General features: G+C 38.0%; 1 protein-coding gene and 1 pseudogene across 1 annotated transcript in view; both read left to right on the top strand.

Annotated features, from left to right (window-relative positions):
• The window catches only part of LOC101435454 (butyrophilin-like protein 3), a 78,780-nt gene extending 73,669 nt beyond the window's left edge, over positions 1-5,111 (top strand). Inside the window, exons 5-11 of the mRNA XM_058283665.1 lie at positions 587-607; positions 1,081-1,101; positions 1,577-1,597; positions 2,068-2,088; positions 2,622-2,648; positions 2,947-2,973; positions 3,337-5,111. Of these exons, the coding sequence (XP_058139648.1) occupies positions 587-607; positions 1,081-1,101; positions 1,577-1,597; positions 2,068-2,088; positions 2,622-2,648; positions 2,947-2,973; positions 3,337-4,094 (896 nt within the window). The 3' untranslated portion in view covers positions 4,095-5,111. The remainder of the gene's footprint in view (positions 1-586; positions 608-1,080; positions 1,102-1,576; positions 1,598-2,067; positions 2,089-2,621; positions 2,649-2,946; positions 2,974-3,336) is intronic.
• A 47-nt stretch (positions 5,112-5,158) lies between these two features.
• LOC101430663 (sialomucin core protein 24 pseudogene) lies at positions 5,159-5,773 on the top strand (annotated as a pseudogene).
• Positions 5,774-23,154: the final 17,381 nt, after the last annotated feature.

The raw sequence follows: 23,154 nt of genomic DNA, 5'->3' as shown, positions 1-23,154 counted from the left end.
TTGTGAAGACAGGCTTGCCTGCATACTGCAGAGAGACCCCAGCCCATAAGCACCACAGAGAGCCAACTCAGCAAGGTGATGCAACAAAAAAAGGGAGACAGACAAAAACACAGAAGAGTGCACAGTGAATGGACACAGAGAACAGACAGCAAGCAAGCTGCAAGGGGGCAGGGATAATTAAAAAAAAAGATTGACAATGAGACAAAAAATTTACCCAGTCTCACTAAGAATTTTCACTGTCAATTATCAATTTTTGCCTCCTGGGGACAATACTTCTTCATTTAGAATGCATGCCATAATCCCATCTCCCTCTCCCAGCTGCCACATTTTCCAGTAACCCCAATCTCAGCAGACTCCTAGATTGCAGAAATTCTTTTCAGTAAGCCTATCCTGATTGCTTGGTTTTTTCTCCATATAGAGATGCTATATATATTGGGGCAGGGGATAGGGAGGTACAAAGGAGAATTCTAGGAGATCTTAGGTCATGTAGACTCCACAGTTTGTCCCAACTGAGCAAGGAACCTTGGTTGTGTATGTACGCTGCACAAGCTTGTGCCAATAATTGAATATTCCTTTTCTGTTTCAGGGAAACACAAGGCAGAATTAGGTAAGTATCTTATCATGTTCGGAGCTATCCAAACATTCACTTCTCCTGGGTCTCTCCCTGTTCCATAGTTTAAGCATCCACAGGTTTTCTGGTTCCAGACTGGATAGAAAGCATGAGGAAGCCAAGAAGTGAAGCTGATTTGCTTTCCCCATCCATTAATTCTGAATTGATCATAAGCATCAGCGTGGTTAAGATGGGCATCAAAAAGTCTGGAAATCTCCTAAAATTGTCTGTAAAATTGGCATGTTGGTGCATTTAGTGGTGAGAAACTGTAGATTTTGTGGACTGTTCTAGTGATGTGGCCCCAGAATGGTAAAGAACCTGTTGAGTGTCCTCCTCAACTTACCACATGGTCTGATGTTTTGGGCCTTTATTTAGATTTGTATTAGTCACTGAATATTCTGCACTTTTTTCATGGCTATTCCAAGAAAAACTGCATAAAACAATCACTGAATATTCCTTTTCTGTTTCAGGGGAAGTCCAGGCAGAATTGGGTAAGTGTTTTATCATGTTTGGAGCTATCCATACACTCACTTCTCCTGGATTTCTCCCTATTCCATAGTTTAAGCTGTCTGTATGTTTTCTGGTTCCAGACTGAACAGAAATCAAGGGCAAGCCAAGGAGAGAAACTGGTTTGCTCTCCCCATCTATTAACTCTGAAATGATCATCAGGATCAGTGTGGTTAAAATGGCATCAAAGTTTGGAAATCTCCTGAAATTGTCTGTAAAATTAACATGTTGGTGCATTTGGTGGTGAGAGAAACTGTAGATTTTGTGAACTGTTCTAGTGATGTGGCCCCAGAATAGTAAAGAACCTGTTGAATGTCCTCCTCAACTTTCTCCTTGGTCTGACACTTTGAGCCCTTATCTAGATTCTGAATCAGCCACTGACTATTCTGCATTTTTTTTTCATGGAAATTCCAGGAAATCTGCATAAAACAACCACTGATTATTCCTTTTCTGTTTCAGAGAAATACCAGGCAGAATTGGGTAAGAGTCCTATCATGTTCAGAGCCATCCATTCACTCACTTCTCTTGAGTCTCTCCCTGTTCCATAGTTTAAGCCATCTGCATGTTTTCTGGTTCCAGACTGGACAGAAAGCATGGGCAAGCCAAGGAAAGAAGCTGGTTTGCTCTTTCAATCCTTTATGTATGAATTGATGATCAGGAGTAGTGTGGTTAAGATAAGCATCAAAGTCTAGAAATCTAAAATTTTCTGTAAAATTAGCATGTTGGTGCATTTGGTGGTGAGAGAAATTGTAGATTTTGTGAACTATTCTAGGGAGCTGTCTCTGAATGGTAAAGATCCTGTTGGGTGTCCTCCTCAACTGTCTCCTTGGTCTGAAACTTTGAACCTTTATCTAGACTCTGAATCAGCCCCTGAGTATTCTGCATTTTGGTTATGGAAATTCCAGGAAATCTGCATAAAACAATCACTGAATATTCCTTTTCTGTTTCAGAGGAGCACCAGGCAGAATTGGGTAAGTGTCTTTATCATATTTGGAGCCATCCACATACTCATTTCTCCTAGGTCTCTCCCTGTTCCATTGTTTAAGCCATCTGCATGCTTTCTGGTTCCAGACTGGACAGAAAACAAGGGCAAGCAAAAGGGAAAATCTGGCTTGCTCTCCTCATCCATTAACTCTGAAATGATCATTAGGATCAGTGTGGTTAAGATGGGCATGAAAGTCTAGAAAACTCCTAAAATTCCCTGTTAAATTGTGCAATAAATAAATATTGGTGCATTTGTGGGTATGGAGTTTGTGAACTGTTCTAGAGATGGTCCTGGAATGGTTAAGAACCTGTTGGATGTCCTCTTCACCTTTTGCCCTGGTCCTATGCTTTCAGCCTTTATCTAGATTCTGAATCAGCCACTCAGTATTCTGCATTTTGCTTCATGGAAATTACAGGAAAAACTGCCTAAAAGTGTTATCATATGCAGAATTTTCCTGCCACATACTCCTCTGGGTCCTGTTCCATGATTTCAGCTTCTTCTGTGTTCTCTTCATTTCAGACTGGAGAAAGCAGCAACCACAGGCTGGTGAGAGACGCTCTCCCCTCTCCCCCCATGTATCTATCCCTTCCATGTCCCTAGTTTGTGGATTCTTATAACTTGAAGCCCATGGGATTCTGAGGAAGCAAAATTGTGGTGGGCTGCAAGGGTTAGGGGTCTCTGAAACTGCCTGCAAATGTTACATTGTGTAAAGAGGATTCATAGTTTTTATCAGATCTCAGGTGGGTCCCTGACAGCCTAAAACAGCAGCCACCCTTGGTCTTTCTAATCTTCCTGCCATCTCCTCTCAATGTGAACACTGACCAGCAGCCTTGCTCATTTTCAGAATGGAGAGATGCCCGGAAATACCCAGGTACTAATATCTGAAAATGTTGACTGTGGCATAGATCCTTCAGTGGGTGAGGGAGAGGGAGGTGACCAGTGACAGATATTGGGCTGCTGAGTGACAATGAGGCACATCTGGCCCACAGATGACAAATCTGCAAAAGGGGTTTTTGTGAAAGGACAGTGGTTCTGTTGGGGTGCTCTACAGAAAATTATTAAATCGTAGTTGAGATATCTCCAAGTCATGGTGTCTGATGGAGACTGGCTCTGAACTTCACCTGACCCAAATCTGAGCCAGTCTGGGGCAGAATGGGGTGACCTCTGGATCCAGGCATAGCCCCATCTCTTCCTCATAACTCATGCTTTCTTTCTTTCTCCCTCTTTCTCCCAGTGGAAGTGACTCTTGACCCAAACACAGCTCACCCCCAGCTCTACATTTCTTCTGATCTGAGAACAGTAACCTATATGGCTGTTCCTCAAACGGTGCCAATCTCAGGAAGGAGATTCAAGAACATGGCTGTGGTGGCTTCTCAGGGTTTCTCTGAGGGAAAACATTACTGGGAAGTGGATGTGGGTCAAAAGGTAGGGTGGTGTTTGGGTGTGTGCCTGGATGACATTGATAGGACAATGGAGAACATGATTATGTCTCCCAATAATGGGTACTGGGTCATTGGAAAGAACATAGGAAATCAGTATTTCTCATTGAACCCTGATACAATCTACTTTTCCCCAAGAACCCCACCTACACGTGTAGGAATCTTCTTGGACTATGAAGGTGGGACCATTTTCTTCTTCAACATAAATGATCAGACACTTATTTTTACCATGACACATCAGTTTACAGGCTTATTGAGGCCCTATGTCCATTATAAACCAGCATTTGGGGGACATGAGACTTCAATTATCTTTTGTCCAGTGTACTGGAGATCAGGGGGGGAAACCCATTTGCAAAGAGTCCCCACATTCCCAGACACATACAACATAGAGCCCCCCTTGCAAGCAGACAGCATAGACTCCTCCTTGCAAGCAACCATACCTTTCCTCACCAAGAGTGATGCACAGAAGGGATCAGGATTTCCACTTGCCTTTAGTCTACGTAAGTTTCTTTCCAGAGCCACACAGCAGCCAACAGAGATGGCTTCCATATGAGGAAAGATTGATGCTTGCCTGAGGTTGGGAAGGAAGAAGGCAGAAGGTGGATTTAGTTTACACCAACTCTATATAGTTAAGTAACCACAGGCAGGTGGTTACTCTTCACATGTAAATAGGGACACTGAACCCCTCAGGGGTTGCAGTGAAGATTAAAGGAACAATATCAATCATACTTGCATCTTGTAGGTGGCATAATATTTGCTAATGATTTTTTCTTTATATTACACTTTTTCCTGAGCACAATATCTATATATTTAATTCACAGTAATTCATTTTCCCCCTTTCAAATTACCTTTGGAATATTCAGTGAGAACCTACTTTGTGCCAGTCTCAGAGATTTGAAGATGAGGGAACACTTTTCCCAAATCATTGTACAAGACTAGTATTGCCCTGATACCAAAACCAGATTTAGATATTAAAAGTAAAGGAAACTACAGACCAATATCTTCATGAACACAGATGCAAAAAACTCTAAATAAAATTTTAGTAATTGAAACCAACAATATATAAAGAATAATACATTACTAACAAGTCAATTGTGGTTTATGCCTGGAATGCATGTTTGAGTTCATATTCAAGCATCAAAGAGCTGAATTCACCACATTAACAAATTAAAAACAGAAAACTATATAATCATTTCAAAAGATGAAGAAAAAACATTTGATAATTACAATTTCCATTACTGATAAAAAAAAAAAAAGGCAGCAAGATAAGTCCGACACAAAAGGACAAATATTGCATGATCTCACTAATCTGAACCAAATATGAGGAATAAGCCCAGGAAATTAAAATCTGGAGACTAGGTTTTCAAGAGACATGAGAAGGGCTGAGAAGGGGTACTAATGCTTAAAATATGTAGAAGTTTTAATTAACATGAATCTGGAAATGGATAGAGTTGAGGTAACACATTATAGTGAGTAAAACTAACACAGGGCGGCACCCGAGGGTGGCGGGGTGGAGGAGGGAGTGGAGCGGAGTCTGAGAGGCTGCGCCGCAGGGGACCGAGGAAGTGTTGGCCGCAGCTTTCGCCCGAGCACCAGCGCCGAGGAAGCGAGGAAGCGATGTCGGGGCTCTGTGGTCGGCTGCTTTGGGCCGCCACTTCGCTGGCCGCGGTCTGTGTGAAGGCCATGGCTCTGAACACCACCGTCATTCCAGCCACGCTGAAACCCTCTTTACCGCCCCCCACCAACAAAACCCTGAAGTCCTCGACGACCCCTGCTCCGGCCACTATTCCAGCCACCGCTTCAGCATCAGGAACCTGTGAAAGCTGTAACAACTGCTTATCCTGTGTTAATGCTAGCGTTGCTAATACTACCTGCTTCTGGATAGAATGTAAAGAAGATAAGAGCTACTGTTCACATAATTCAACAGTTAGTGATTGCCATGCGGTGAATGGCACAGAATTCTGTTCTGCTCCTACTTCCCTTCCGCTGCCAACCAATTCTACAGCTAAAATCACAACGGCTTTGCCTTCCTGTACTACAGCTTCCCCCACAGTCCCTACATCAGGTACAACAAATACCACTGTGACTCCAGCCTTACAACCTGCACGGAAGTCTACCTTTGATGCAGCCAGTTTCATTGGAGGAATTGTCCTTGTCTTGGGTGTTCAGGATGTAATTTTCTTTCTTTATAAATTCTGCAAATCTAAAGAACGAAATTACCACACTCTGTAAAACACCATCAAAGTAGCACAGACTGGCAGTTCATTCATGTCATTCACTGAAATCAAAATAATATCTTTCAAGATGTCCCCATGGAAGACGCTATTCCAGGATCTTTAAATTTCCAAAGGATGCAGATAGGATAATTTGGAGCATCATCCTTGAAAAATCAGTTCGTGTTCATTTTGCTCATTGGGAATATTTAATATATTTTGCATGAATCCTATGGCTGTCTTATTTTAAATGTCTGCTGCTGTGGGATTATATTCTCTCTTCTTGACATGTCAAATGTAACTTTTTGCAAGTGATGGAAAATACTGTCTGTGCTGTGCAGACAACCTCATGACTTTTTTGGCAGTTTAAATTTAGTCATTTAAAGCTTGAATGCTGCATTACTTTGATCCTAACTCAGGATACAGTTTAGAGACCAGAATTTAGAAGAATGTGCCAAATGAGCATCAATCAGGTGGAATTTTGGCTATTATTTAAAAAATGGAGTAAATTTATGAATTCAATAGCAAAAAAAAAAACAACAACAACTAACAGCTGGTTTATAAATGAGATTGTGGCAGCAAGAGTAGTCTAGGGATGCAGATGTCAATTGAAAGAAAGCTAGAATTTAATTTAGGGTCTGAATAAGTGAACCCAGAGATGGATGGGAATTGTGGTTAAGAGTACAAGAGTACAAGAGTACAAATACAAGAATGTCATTCTATGAACTAGAACAAATGGGCATCACTATTACAAGGGGGTAATAATGTAGAGAAGAATGGGAAAAGTACAATTAATGTAACTTATGGACTATAGTTAACAGCAATACTGTAATATTTCTTACATCAATGCCAAACATGTACTCTATTAATAATAACAGGGTATGGAAAAAATATACCAAAGTTATGCTATAGACCAGGGTTTCTTAAACAGATGTCCAAGGGGTCCATGGAAAGATTTCAGGAGATCCATGAGCTTGAATTGAAAATTCAAAAAAAACCCCAAAACAACTAAAACATTCTTGTGGGGATGTATTGGTGTGGGGGTGATATATTTATTAAACAATGCAATGTATAGTGTGGACTTAATAATAGGTCTATGGTTTTCACCTGACTGGCAAAGGGGTCCATGGAACAAAAACAGTTAAGAACCCCTGCAATAGACCATAATTAATGGTCTCATAATCTGTAACAAATGTTCCACAATAATGTAATGTGTTGGTAGAGGGGCGTTGTATGGAAATTTCATACATGTGTATGATTGTTTTGTAAATTCACAATTTCTCTAATAAAAATACTTATTTTTAAAAACTCAGCAAGAAATATATGCAGATGAAAAATAAGCAGATGAAAAGATACTCAAGATTATTAGACATTAAGGAAATACAAATTAAACCACAAAGAGATAACATTGCATATGTATTACAATGGCTAAAATGAAAAAGAATGACTGTACCACATGTAAGAGGAGGCAGAAGCATTGGAACTCTCACATACTACTGGTGAGAATATAAAATAGTACACCTATCTTGTACAACAGATTGATAGTTTCTTTAGAAGCCAGACAATCTCCTATCATAAGATCCAGCCATTCCAGTCTAAGTAATCACCCTAGAGAATAAGAAATGCATAGATATAGAAAGATTTGTATAAATGTTCATAGCTGCTTTATTTGTAATAGTCATAAACTGAAAACAATCTAAATACCCATCAACAGATGAATGGATAAACCAATTGTGATATATCCATGCACTAGAGTACTGCTCAAGAAAAAGTAATGAATTATTGTTACACACAACAACATGGATGAATCTGAAAAAAAGTTATTCCAAGCAAAAGAAGCTAGACCAAAACAGAAAAAAAAAAAAGAATATATTTTGTGTGTCTTAATTTCCTATCTGGATCACAAGTACCACAAGATGGGTTGACTTAAACAATGGGAATTTATTGATTCATGGGTTTGAGGCTAGGAGAAGTCCAAAACTGAGGTGTCAGCAAAGCAAAGCTTTCTTCTCAAAGAGTTTGAAGTTCTGGTGCTGGCTGCCTGCAAATTCTTCAGTCTAGGCTTTTCTGTCATGTGGTAATCCACATGGGGATGTTGCATCCTTTCTCTTCCACTTTGTATTGATTTCCAGCTTTTCCTGCATCTTCTTTTCCTTGTCCAGTTTTCTTTGCTTATAAAGATTTCAGCTACACTGGGTTATGACCCACCTTCCTTCAGTTTGGGCACACCTTAACTAAGAATAATGTCTCCAAATGTTCCATTTACAGTGGGTTCACACCCACAGGAATGGATGAAAATTAATGATATGTTTATTTTCTGGGATACATATCTCAATTTGCCAGACTGTGTGATTCAGTTCATATTAAACTCCAGAATATGCAAATTATCTAGTGACAGAAAGGAGGCCAGTTGGGTAGGAAAGATGACAAAGGGGCAAAAAGATACTTTGGGGGGTGATTGCTATATTCACTCTCTTGAAAATGGCGATGGATTCTTGCATGTATATGTAAATTAAAACATTAAACACCTTAAACATATGCAGTTTATTGTGTGTCGATTATGCTTCAATAAAGATATTTTTAAAATAAATAAACAAGAAAAGAGGAATATGGCTGATCCCAGTGGTAGTATTTCATGAACCTCATCTTTCTGTGAGATTCTTAATTTTTTTTTTTTTACCACAGTCCTATGTCCAATGCATTATAATTTATTTAATGGTTTTCTTTCAAGTGCAAGTCTGTGGGCACCTGGATGGGCACATGGCTGAGTGCAGACACTATCAGAAGGGAGAAAGTGTTGTGATCCTGAGTGCAGCATCTCTAGAGGGCCCTGGGTGGGAGGAAGTGACCACACACTTAGCTGTTACTCTTCACCCCTTCTTGTCTCAACCCCAGGGAGTGACAGGGCAACTGGGATTGCAAATCCACAAGCCCCTACATTGTCCACCTCATCCAATGCTGTTAGAATGTGCCTAAAAACAACTATAGATAGGAACAAATTATTAATACATTCAAGTTTAGATCTTAAGGGCATTATATTGAGTAATAAAAGTCAATCTTAAAGGTTACATACTACATGATTCCATTTATGTAACACATTCAAGTGGCAAAATAATAGAGATTGAGAACATTGAAGTAGTTGCCAGGTGCTAAGGAAGGGGAGGAGAATGTAACTACAGAGGTGCAGCATGATAGAATTCTTTTTGGTGACAGAAAAGTATCTTTATTATAGTGGTGGTGATCAAAATCTATATATGTAATAAAATTGCTTAGAACTACACACACACAGAAATTAATGTGTGTAAAATGTGGTGAAATATGAATTAGGACTTTGGTATGGTTAATAGTATTAATCGGTGTCAGTTTCCTGGATTTGATATTGTACTATAGTTATGTAAGATGTTACCATTGGAGCAAGCTTTCTGAAGGGTACACTGTACTCTGCATTATTTTTATAACCTTTCATTAATGCATAATTATATAAAAATAGAAAATGGAGAAGAAAACTGTAAATCTATAATTATCTTGATAAAATATTTAATTTTTTAAAAAGTTATTAATCTGGGCAATCATTCTGTATATGGCAATTAAAACATGGAAATATTAAGCAGCATATCAGAGGTTCAACTCAAGGTAAGATACATCAAATAATCAAATAAAAGGAAGCTTAAAAATACCTATAGTTTATGAAAGCATGTTGCTGCTCCCCTCCGGCGAGGTAAGGATGAACAGGGCTCTGGGAACACAAAGCCAGAAAACACACAGTAACCACCCTGGAGACACAGGCTCGTGGCTCAGGTCTGGTTTATTGAGGAAGTGGTACAGCTTATATAGGCAGGGGTGAGGGCTTAAGGTGGCGTGGCAATTATAGATAGGCTAGGGGGACTGGGGTGATTTGAAGCGGCTGTTGATTGGAGGAGGCAGGTTTGAAGTTGGCGTGCACGGGCTTTTCTGGCGGGAAGGTGGTGAGGAAGAAGGGTGGTGCCATTTGCGGTAGCCATTATGCATGCTTAGCGACCATTTTGGCTAGATGTTACTTGCTAGCAAGCTCACCAACAAAAGCATCTACAAAAACAAAATAGCTAGTAATAAAATTAAGTAAGGATATAAAAGACTTGCAAACCAGAAACTATAAAACACTGTTGAAAGAAATTAAAGAAGACCTAAATAAATAGCAAGACTTAATAGTTCATGGACTGGAAAAGGTAGTATTGTTAGGATGTCAATATCATCTAAAGCTATCTATAGATTCAATACAATCCCTTCCAAATTTTGAGTGTTTTTTTTCTTCCAAAATGCCAATAGTGATCCTCAAATTCATATGAAACTGCACAGGGCCCTGAATAGCCAAAACAATTCTGAAAACAAAAGAACAAAGTTTGAGAACTCACAAGTCCTAATTTCAAAATATAATGTAAAGTTATAGCAATCAAAACTTTGTATTAAAGAAAGACAAATAGGTGAATGAAAAAGAATGAAAGTCCAGAACTAGTCCCATACGTCTATGGCCAATTGATTTTTAACATGGGTGCTAAGTATATGCAATGGGAAAAGGATCACCTCTTCAACAGAGATGGGAAAACTGGATATTCACCTGCAAAAAATGAAGTTAGACTCCTACATCACACTATACACAAGAATCAACTCAAAAATGATCAAGAACCCAAATCCACAAGCTAAAACTATAAAACTCTTAGAAGATAACACAGGGACAAATCATGACATGGGATTTGACAGTAGATTCTTAAATATGACACCAAGAGCTCAAGCAGTACAAGAAACAATAGATAAATTTGACTCATCAAAAAAAAAAAACTTTTGTACATGAGATCATTATTAAGAAAATTAAACATATATAAAGAAAATTGAATTTATATAAATATATAAATATAAAATGCAATATATGGAATGGGAAAATAGTTGCAAACCATTTATTAGATAAGGGCTGTGATAGATTGAAGTTGTTTTTTCATGTTGTTCTATGAATCTCATAGAAAAGGATTATGTTCTTGATCTAGTCCTTTCCTGTGGATGTATGGCCCTATCGATTGTAGTAGATTAGTGAAGCATGAGTTAGGTTGGACTTCCTCCCTCTTGCTGGAGAATTATATAAACAGAGACACAAAGTGAGAGAGAAAGAGAAAGGATGCTGCCATTTTGTCCTGGACATGTGTGAAAGAGAACTCAAGGATCGCTATCAGCCAAACCTGAAGCACAAAGCTCCCAAGAGGCTGGGCCCATGGAGCAGTTCAAGACTGAAGAGATAAGCTGTATGTCTGACAGAGCACAGCTGAATCAGGAAGAAAGCAGAGCAGCTTAGACTGATAGAGGAGGCTGGAAAGCGACAAACCTTATGCCTGGTTACTTATATATCAGGTCTGGGAGATGGTGAGCCCAGAGGGGAAGATAGGGACCTTGGCAGAGAGCAACTGTCTTCTTGCTTCACCACATGGCAGGACCCCAGGATCACCAGTAGCTGACTTTGTTGAAAAAGCATCTCTGCCGATGTCTTGATCTGGACATTTCATGGCCTTGGAACTGGAAACTTTTACCCTAAATTCAATTCATATTATAAAATCCAATACAAATCCCTTCTGATACTTTGCATCAGCAGCCCTGTGGCAAACTAAGACATAAATTCATAAAAGTGGGGTGTTGATGCTTGCAATTACCAAAAATGTTGTTATTGGCTTTATAAACGGGTAATGAGCATTTTTTGGAGGAATTTTGATAGAAAAGGCTTAGACTGATTTGAAGAGAATTCTGGTAAAAATATGGATGCTAAAGATAGTTCTGAGTGATTACAACTGAAAATGGGAGGATTGCATCCAGCATCCAGGTGGAATCTGACCCTCCTCTTGACATAGAGGTGCAATGGACACAACCAATCCAATGTCCACATAGAAGAGGTGGCATTGGAATGGGAAAAGTGGACATAGTGGACGAAGGGTATGGGGAAAGGCAGGAAGAGATGAGAGGTGGAGGCGTCTTTGGGACATGGAGCTGCCCTGGATGGTACTTCAGAGGCAATCACCAGACATTGTAAATCCTCACAGGGCCCACTGGATGGAATGGAGGAGAGTATGGGCTATGATGTGAACCAATGTATATGAGGTGCAGAGGTGCCCAAAGATGTACTTACAAAATCCAATGGATGTGTCATGATGATGGGAACGAGTGTTGTTGGGGGGGGGGAGAGGGGGGGTGGGGGGATGGGGTTGAATGGGACCTCACATATATATTTTTAATGTAATATTATTACAAAGTCAATAAAAAATAAAAAAATTAAAAAAAAAAGATAGTTCGGATTTAGATGGAAATGATGAATGTGTCATTAGGAACAGGAAGAAAGGTGCTCTTTCTTTTAAAGTGGCAGCAAACGAAAAATTGAGTTCTGATGTTAGAAGAAAAGTGGAACTTGAGAATGGTCAAATGAATTCAGCAAAGTAGTTGTTTTTTAGAATTGCATAAGCTGCTGAAATCAATATACCAGAAATGGGTTGGCTTTTCAATGGGGGATTATTGGCTTGCAATATTACAGTTCCAATGCTGAGAAAAGGATTGAAGTCAAGGCATTATTAGATGACACTCTCTTCCCAAAGACCAGCTGCTGGGGATCCTGGACTTCTCTGTCACATGAGAAGTCACATGATGGCATCTACCATTCTTTACCTTCTCCTCCAGGCTTCTTTTTTTTTCTGGCAGCTCCATCTGTGAATTTTTTGCTCAGCTTTTGTGAAATCCTCTCTGAACTCCTGTGTTCCATTAATTTCAGCTTCTGGTTTCCAGGGTTTTCTCTCAGCTTCTAAATATTCCTTTCTGTGTCTCCCATTTATAAAGGACACCAGTATGAACATTAAGACCCAATCTAAGCCATGCCTTAGTGAAGTAATCCAATCAAAGGCCCTTAATTGAAGTAACCTAATTAAAAGGTCCCATCTACAATAGGTTAACACCCATAGGAATAGATCAACTTTTAAGGGCATAATTTTCTGGAGTTCATGTAGCTTCAAACTGTCACAGGCAGGATACAAGATCAAAACACAAAATTCAGTAGTGTTTCTATATACTAGTAATGAACAATCAGAAGAAGAAATCAGGAAAAAATCCATTTACAATAGTAATTAAATGAGCCAAATATCTAGATATAAATTTAACCAAAGATGTAAAGGTCTAATAAACCAAAAACATTGTTTAAATTTTACAAAGACTTAAATAAATGGAAGGATATTCCATACACAGGGAAAGACTACACATTGTTAAGATTTGAATACTACCAAGAGATTTACAGAGAACTTCCTGCATGACATTGCAATGATGGATACAGACCATTATACATTTTGTCATAACCTAAAAAATTGTGCAGGGCAAAATGTAAATTATAATGTAAACCATAGTCCATGGTTAGTAACAATGCTTCAATAGGTGTTCATCAATTGTAACAAAAGTACCACAGTAATGAAAGATGTTATTAATTCAGGAAAGAATGGGAGGGGGAAAAGGTGGAGAGTACAGGAATCCCCTATAATTTTTATGTAATATTTATGTATTCTAAAGCTTTAAAAAAATAAAAATAATAAAGAAAAACAAAGAAAGAAAAGTGATAATGCTGGAAGTGGGTTTTAAATTACACAATTTGGAATCAGAAGAGATAATTGACCGTGGATTCGTTGACACTACCCACATTAGCGAACTCTAGGTATGTTGGCTTGAGAGCTTAGTGAAGATAAAATTTTAAAAATGGGATAAAATTCCAATAGCCTTCTCTGAAGAAAAAGAAAAAGAAAAATCCTATTATTCTATTTATATGGAAATAAATGACCCCAAATAGCCAAACATCCTGAGAAAAGAAGAATGAAGTTAGAGGACTCACAGTTCCCAATTTTAAAACATATTATATCTAGAGGACTTTCATGAAGATGGTGGACTAGAAAAGAACATGACTCTCTTCTCCAGAAAAATAACTAGAGGACAGGTTGAAGAAGCCTAGAATAATATCTTTTAGTGTTTAGGATACCGGGCAAAGGCTGGACACCACTCAGAGAAGAGAGGGACTAAGGAAGGAATTCACAATGACAGAACTGTGCTGCTGGCACCATCCTCCACATTAAAGACACTTCAGAAATCTCAGGGCTCTGGGCCTGTACCTACAGCGAAAGGTGGCTCCAGGGATCAACCATCCCAGGAAAAGGAAGAGAAAGGGACACTGCCTAAGGCTGACTCAGATTCTGATCCACAAATTTCTTCTGTTGTGACCCACCAGCCTTTCTAGGCTGGATAGGACTCATAAGTGGTTTGCTTTGGGAACCATGAAGGATTGGAGAAATCTGACCCTTGAAATTTCCCTCTCTTCTGGCTGGAGCTGACTGCTGAAGATGCTCCAGGAAAGGAAAGAAAGAGGGCCACTGCCTGATGCTGACTCAGCTTTTAACTCACAAATTTGGTCTGCTGTTTCCCACCCTTCCAGGCTGGGTGGTGCCGTGCCATTGTTTGCATTGGGAGCCAGCAAGGAGCTAAAGATATATGACCCTCCCAATCTCCTTCTCTACTAACTGGGACTGATTATTGAGGACTCAGAAGGCAGTGGAAATATTTCCTAGCTAGGAGAAAAGAGGGCACTGTCAAAGAAGGCTGGAGAACTGTCTCAGAAAAGTTTGAATTACAAGGCTCCTAGCCTCCAGACAGGAAGCTCTATCACATTGATCACATTTATGTTGTAACAAAAAAACTCTGACCAGGCACTGAACTGAGAGCTGCCAAAGAGTGCTATCTGCTGGCAGACCAAGGAAGTACACATGAAAAAAAATAAGCAGGAGAGGATTTTTCTGGCCTCTATAGCCTCCCTTCCCAAGGGAGCAAGTCTACAACCAACTACTGGGTACAGTGCCCAGTTTTGAGCAACCAGCAGGGACAACTTAACAATCCAGGTCAAGCCAAGAATAAAAAAGCAATGGTAATACACAGGCCTCCTGCTACTAAATCCCTACAAAAGAGAAAGAAATAGAGCACCTGAGTAAACTACACCATAATCAGATGCCTAGACATCAGCTAAAAATTACAGTCCATGCTAAGAAAATATAAGACATGTCCCAAGAAAGGAAATATATCGAAGCCCCAGAAGAGATGCAGAGTTTAAGAGAATTAATCAGTGAGATGTGCACAAATTTCCAAAATCAAATTAAGGAGTTGAAAGATAATATGGTTAAAGATATAAAGGATATCAAGGAGGTATTGAGTGAGCACCAAGAAGAATTTGAAATCCTGGACAGAAAAGTAACAGCACATGGGAAAGAAAGATTCAATAGGTGGGATAAAAAAAATATATATTAGAGGCACACCACAGCAGACTCAAAATGATAAAAGAAAGAACAATTGATACTGAAGGCAGAACATCTAAAATTGAAGAGAGAAAAGAACAGAAAGAGAAAAAAATGGAGAAAATTGAACAGGGGTTCATAGAGTTGAATGACAACATGAAATGCAACAACATACATGTCATGGGTGTTACAGAAGGAAAAGAAAAGGGAGAGGGAGCAGAAAGAGTATTTCAGGAAATAATAGGTGAAAATTTTCCAACACTCATGAAAGAAATGTATTTACATGCCCAAGGGCACCAGACCCCAATCAGAATAAATCCAAATAGATCTAATCCAAGACACATACTACTCAGAATGTCAAGTGTCAAAGATAAAGAGAAAATTCTCAGAGCAGCAAGAGAAAAGCAAACCATCACATACACGGCTGTCCAATAAGACTTAGCACATATTTCTCTTCAGAAACCATGGAGATGAGAAGACTGTGGTATGATATAATTAAGATATTGAAAGAGAAAAACTGGCAGCTCAGAATTCTTTTTTTATTTATTTTTAATTTTATTTTTTGAAGATACATAGATCACAAAAAATGTTACCCTAAAAAATATAAGAGGCTCCCATATACCCCACCCCACCCCACCCCACTCCTCCCACATCAACAACTTCTTTCATCACTGTGGAACATTCATTGCATTTGTTAAATACATTTTGGAGCACGGCTGCACTGCATGGATAATAGTTTACATTGTAGTATACACTCTCCCCCAGTCCATTCACTGGGTTATGGCAGGATATATAATGTCCAGCATCTGTCCCTGCAATATCATTTAGGACAACTCCAAGTCCTGAAAATGCCAACATCACATCTTTTCTTCTATCACTCTGCCCTCAGCAACTACCATGGCCACTTTCTCCATATCAGTGCTACAATTTTTCCATTACTAGTCCCAATATTTCTATAGTAGAATATCGGTAAGTCTACTCTAACCATATTTTATTCCTCCATCCTGTGGACCCTGGGATGGTGATGTCCACCCCACTTCTATATTGAGAGGGGGCTTAAATACCACAAGGCTGATGGATGTAATTCTCCTACTTGTAGTTGTTGGCACTTTTGGTTCCCTGGGGTGGTGGTTGAGAATTCTTCTTAAAAAAATATTTTTATTGTCTTTTTTAAAAAGATGCATAGATCACACAAAATGTTACATTAAAAATATAAGGGAAGCAGATGTGGCTAAAGTTATAGAGCTTCCACCTACCATATGGGAGGACCTTGTTTTGTTCCCTGGGGCCTCTTGGTGAAAAAGCAGAAGAGAAAGTGCCCATGTGGCAAGTCAGTGCTTGCCTGGGTGCCTGTGTGGTGAGCCACTGCCCACACAAGCATCTGCATGAGCGCCATCATGGTGAGCCAGTGCCCCATGCAAGTGAGTCATGTAGCAAGACGGGGACACATCAAAAGAGAGACAATGGGAAAGTCAAGGTGAAGCACAGCAGAAACCAGGAACTGAGGTGGCCCAACTAACAGGGAACCTCTCTCCCCATAAGATGTCTCCAGGTTCAAATCCCAGTGAATCCTAGAGAAGAGAAAATGAGAAGAGAAGACAACACAGACAACAAAAAGAGCAGGGTAGGAGGATGGGAAAGGGTAAAATAAATAAATAAAGCTTATATGTATATGAAAGGTTCCCATATACTGCACACCCCACCCAATCCCCACTCTTCCTACATCAACAACCTCTTTCATCAGTGTGGCACATTCATTACATTTGATGAATATATTTTGGAGCACTGCTACACCCCATGGATTGTAGTTTACACTGTAGTTTACACTCTCTCCCAGTCCATTCAGTGGATTATGGCAGGATATAAAATCTTCTGCATCTGTCTGTGCAGTATCAGTCAGGACAACTACAAGTCCTGAAAATGTCCCCAGAGCACACCTCTCCCTGCCCTCAGCAACTCCCCTGACCACTGTCTCCACATCAATGATACCATTTCTTCCATTGCTAGAATCACAATAATTCTATAGTAGAACAAACAGTAAGTCCACTCTAATCCATATTTTATTCCTCCATCCTGAAGACCCTGGAATGATGATGTCCACTCCACCTCTAATTCAAGAGGGGGCTTAAATCCCACATGGCTAATGGATGGGATTCTCCTGCTTGCAGTTGTGGACTCTCGGTTCCCTGGTGTGGTGGTTGACCATCCTCACCTCCCTGTGAGCTGACCTGGGTAAGTCCTATGAAGCACAGAATAGGTCTTGCAACTCTTCTGAGGCGCAGGACCCAGCTGGCACATAGACAGTCCAAAGATTCAGGTCTTCTGAGCACACACCAACTGAGAATTCTTTATCCAGCAAAACTGTCCTTCAAATATGAAGGTAAGTATAAAATATTCACAAACAAACAGAAACTCAGAAAATTTGCAAAGAAAGATCTACCTATACAGGAAATATTAAAGGAAGCCTTACAGCCTGAGAGAAAAAGACAGGAGGGAGAAGCTTGGAGGAGAGTACAGAAGAAAGAATAGCAGAAAGAATAATGAAAAGAATAAAAAGACAGATAAAAATATATTACATATGAAAAGTGAAAAAAATAATGGTGGAAGTAAATAGTGCTTTTACAGAAATGTCATTGACTATGAATGGATTGAACTCCCCAATCAAAGGATACGGGCTGATGGAATGAATGGGTAAAAGTGAAAATGAGCCATCCATATACTGCTAACAAGAAATTCACCTTAGAACCAGGGATACAAAATGACTGAAAGTGAAAGCTTGGAAAAGGATACTCTATGCAAAGAGTAACTAGAAAAGAGCCAGGGTAGTTATACTAATAAACAAAACAGACTTTAAATGCAAAAAGTTATGAGATGCAGAAGGTCATTATATTTTAAAAAGAGGAATAATCCACTAGGAAGATATAACACATAAATATCTATGCACCTATCCAGGGTTGCCCAAAATGCATGAGACAAACTCTGGGGAAACTGAAGGTAGAACTAGACATGTCTACAATAATCACTGGAGACTTCAACCCCCACTCAGCATTAGATAGAACAACTAGAGAGAAGATCAACAAGTATATAGAGAACTTGAACAATATGATAAATGAGTTAGACCTAACAGACATATACATAACACAGCATCTGAATTCAGCAGGTTATTTGTTCTTCTCAGGTGCCCATGGATATTTCTCCAGGATAGACAACATATTAGGCCACAATACAGCTCTCAATAAATATAAAAAGATTGAAATTATACAAAGCGCCTTCTCATCATAATGGATTGAAACTGGAAATCAATAATAGACTGGAAAAAAGTAAATTTGCAAATGTGTAGAGCTGAACAATACACTCCTAAATAATCATGGGTCAAAGAAGAAATTTCAAGTGAAATCAGCAAATACATTGAGACAATGAAAATGAGAACACAACTTATCAAACTTATGGGATACAGTGAAGGCAGTTTTGAGTGGGAAATTTATAGCCCTAAGTGCCTATATTAAAAAAAAAGAAAGAGCTAAACTCAAAGATTTAACTGCACAACTAGAGAAATTAGAAAGAGAAGAGCAAACCAATCCCAAAGCAAGTGTAAGAAAAGAACTAATAATGAGAGCAGAAATAAATGAAATTGAGGACAAAAAAAGAGAAAATAAAAAAACAAAAGCTGTTTCTTTGAGAAACTGATCTATAGATTCAATGCAATACCAATCAAAATCCTAGCAGCTTAATTTATGAGATTAGAAAAGGAAATTAACAAATTCATTTGGAAGGTAAAGTTCACCAGAATAGCCAAAAACATTCTAAAAAAGAAAGGCTACATGGTAGGAATTTCAATGTTTGACATAGAAACATATTACCAAGTTACAGTGGTCAAAACAGCATGGTACTGGCATAAAGATAGACACATAGATCAGTGGAATAGAATTGAGAGTCCAGAAATAAACCCTTACCTATACAGTCAACTGGTTTATGACAAACTTACCAAGTTAATGTTAATGGGACAAAACTGCCTCTTCAAAAAATGATGCTGGGAAAACTCAATATATATAAGCAAAAGAATGAAGGAGTATCCCTATCTCACTCCCTATACAAGAATCAACTCAAAATGGATTAAAGTCCTAAATATAACAGCAAGGACCATAGAATTACTAAAAGAAAATGTAGGGAAACGTCTTCAAGACCTTGTAGTGGGTGGTGGTTTCTTGGACCTTATACCCAAAACACATGCAAAAAAAAAAAAGGAAAATAGATAAATGGGACCTCTTCAAAATAAACACTTTTGCACCACACAGTACTTTGTTAAATAGGCAAAAAGGCAGCCAACTCAATGGGAGGTAATATTTGGAAATCACATATCCAATAAGGTTTAATATCCAGGATATTTAAAGATATGTTACCATTCAACAATAAAAAGACTATATGACCAATTTAAAAATAGGCAGAAGACTTGAATGGACAACTGTCCAAAGAAGAAATACAAATGGCAAAAACAAACAAACAAACAAACAAAAACCCTGAAGAAATCCTCAACATTACTAATGATTAGGGAAATGCAAATCAAAACTATAATGAGATATCACTTTGCACCTATCAGAACAGCACTAATACAAAGAAAGAGAGAGCTACAAGTGTTGGAGAGGATGTGGAGAGATAGGAACAGTTCTTCACTGTTGGTGGGAATGCAGAATGGGACAGACTCTGTGGAGGATTCTGGCAATTCCTGATGAAGTTAAATATAGATTTGCCACATGCCCCTGCAATACCACTACTAGGTATATACCCAGAAGAAATGAGAACAGTAACATGAACAGACATCTGCACACCAATGCTCATAGTGGCATTATTCACAATTGCCAAAAGTTGGAAACAGTCCAGGTGTCCCTCAACTAATAAATGCATAAACAAACTGTGGTGTATTCATATGATGGAATATGATGAAGCTGTAAGAAAAAATGAAGTCATAAAGCATATAAAAACTTGGATTAACCTGGAGAACATTATGTTGAGTGAAAAAAGCCAGACACAAAAGGACATATACTGAATGATTGCATTATTATAAACCAAATATATTGTGTAACATATTGTATAATTCAAAAATTTTTATATGTATCCAGTACACTTAAGAAATGTATATTTTTATTTAACAGTGTTTTCTTTTTAGTTTTTTATTATCTTTTCAACTATTAAATTAACAGAATAAAGTTTAAAAGAAGAAAAACACATGGGCAAAAGACTTGAATAGACATTTGTCCAGTGAAGTAATAAAAATGCAAACAACAACAACAACAACAACTACACATAAGAATGTTCAATATCACTAGCAACTAGGAAAATGAAAATCAAAACTATGGTGAGATATCATATAACACATATCAGAATGGCCACAATTAAAAAGACAGAACTACAAGTGTTACAGAGGATGTAGACAGAAACATTCTGTGTTGCTTGGCTGAAATTGAGCAAGAAAATTCTTAACCTGTCAATCTTTCTATGCTGTCCCTGCTATACATAGCTGTGATTTCTGGTTATTCTTGCACAATTACTTATTTATTTACATACCATACAATCTATCCAAATTGTATAATAAATGTCTTTTAGCATAATCACAATATTGTGCATTCATCACCACCAAGAGAAAAAGAAAAAAAAGAGAGAAGAAATTGGAAAGGAAAAAGTAACACTTTCCTTATTTGCAGGTGACATAATCGAATATACAGAAAATCCTGAAAAATCCACACAAAAAAAGCTACCAGAGTTAATAAATGAAATCAGCTAAGTGGCAGGGTACATGACCAACACTCAAAATTCAGTAGTGTTTCTGTATACAGTAATTAACAAGCAGAAGAAGAATCCAAGAAAAGCTCCATTCACAGTAGCAACTAATGAATTTACTATCTAGGAACAAATTGAATCAAGAATGTAAAAGACTTGTCCACACAAAATTACAAAACACTGCTACAATATCAAGAGGGACCTAAATAAATGGAAGGACATTTATTTACAAGGATAAGAATACTAAACATTGCTTTGATTTGTATTCCTCTAATGGCTAATGTTGCTTAGCATATTTTCATGTGCTATCTGGACATCTGTATATCTTCCTTGGAAAAATGTCTGTTCAAATCTTTTGCTCATTTTCTCATATGTTAATGTTTCTTTTTATTGTTGAATTGTGGAATTTCTTTTTATATTATGGATATTAAACATTTACCCCATAGGTGGTTTCCAAAAAAAGAACAATTTTCTTCATTTGTCTGTTTTTGTTTCTTCTTATTATTGAAATAATGAAAATGCTTTAAAATTATAGAATGTACAACTATGTGATGATATCTAATACCATAGATTATACACTATGGATGAATTGTTTGCTTATTAATATGTACCAACAAAATTGATTTGTCTAAAAAAAGAATTAAGAAACTGGGTGAACAGAAAGAAAAATTTGAAACCTTGAATGACATAACAGGGTTTATGGAAATAAAAATCACAATAAGTGAGATTAAAAATAAAATAGGAAAAAAAGAAAAACAACACCAAAAAATATATATAACAGCAGATTTGAAATCATGGAAGAAAAGAATCAGTGACAGAAAGGACAGATCAACTGAAAATGAAAGGAGAAAAGGATAAAGAGAGAAAACAATGGGAAAAAAATGACCAGGGGCTCAGGGATTTGAAGGATAGCATGAAGTGTACTGACACAGAAGAAGAAGAGATTTGAAAAGTGGTAGAAAGAGTATTTGACAAATAATGGCCAAAAACTTCCCAGCATTCATGAAACACATGAATATATGTGTCTAGAAAGCACTGGAGATTCCAATTGGAATAAATCCAAAGACCTACACAAAGATACTTAAGATTCCAAATGCCAAATGCCAAAGATAAAGAAAAAATTCTGAGAGCAACAAGGGAGAAGCAAAATATCAAATACAAGGGACATTCAATAAAACTTAAGAGCAGATTTCTCTTCAGAAACCATGGAAGTGAGAAGGCAGTGGTATGACAAAATTAAGGTACTGAAAGAGAAAAACTGCCAGCCAAGAATTCTTTACCAACAAAACTGTTCTTCAAATATGACAACAAATTTAAAATAGTCATAGATAAACTGAAATTAGGAGAGTTCATAAACAAGCATCCAGTTCTACAGGAAGCACTAAAGGGAATTTTGCAGCCAGAAAAGAAAAGAGAAGAGAGAGACACTTGGAGGAGAGTGTAGAAGTGAATATTCTCAGAAAAGGTAATCAAAAGGTTAAAAAACAGACAAAACTAAGATATGACATATGAAAGCCAAAGGTTAAAATGGTTGAAGTCAGTAATGCTCTTACAGTAATAACACTGAATGTTAATGGATTAAACTCCCCAATCAAAAGACATAGACTGACAGTATGGATAAGGAAACATGAGCCATCCCTGTATTGTCCACAGGAGATTCACCTTCGACCCAAATGATGCAAAAATACTGAAAGTGAAAGGTTCAAAAAAGATATTTCATGCAAATAGTAACCAAAAGAGAGGAGGGGTAGTTATACTGGTGTTGGATGTTTAAATGAAACTGGTGTTTAAATGAAAAAGAAAACAACAATAAAAAAACAAACACATGATAAAAGAAGCAGAAAGTCATTGTATATTAATAAAAGGGGCAATCCACCAGGAAGGAACAAAGGTCATAAATATCTGTACACCTAAACCAGGGTGCCCTAGAATATATGAGACAAACAAATTGGTAAAACTAAAAGGAGAATTAGACATCTCTACAATAATATTTGGAGACTTTGACATGACACTCACACCAATGCATAGAATGACTAGACAGATGATCACAAGGAAACAGAGAATTTGAACAATGTGATCAATGAACTGAACCTAACAGACATATACAGAATATTGCATCCCAGATCAACAGGTTATCCATTCTTCTCAAGTGCTCATAGCTCTTTCTCCAGAATACACCACATGTTAGGCCACTAAAGAGCTCTTGATAAATTTAAGAAGATTGAAATTATACAAAACATCTTCTCTGATTATAATGGAATAGGCTGGAAATCAATAATAGGCAGGGAAGGGGACAATTTGCAAATAT

The sequence above is a fragment of the Dasypus novemcinctus genome, chromosome 2, assembly GCF_030445035.2.
Source record: "Dasypus novemcinctus isolate mDasNov1 chromosome 2, mDasNov1.1.hap2, whole genome shotgun sequence".
NCBI lineage: Eukaryota > Metazoa > Chordata > Mammalia > Cingulata > Dasypodidae > Dasypus > Dasypus novemcinctus.
The sequence above is the reverse complement of the archived record's forward strand: the minus strand, read 5'-3'. Positions and strand labels throughout refer to the sequence as shown.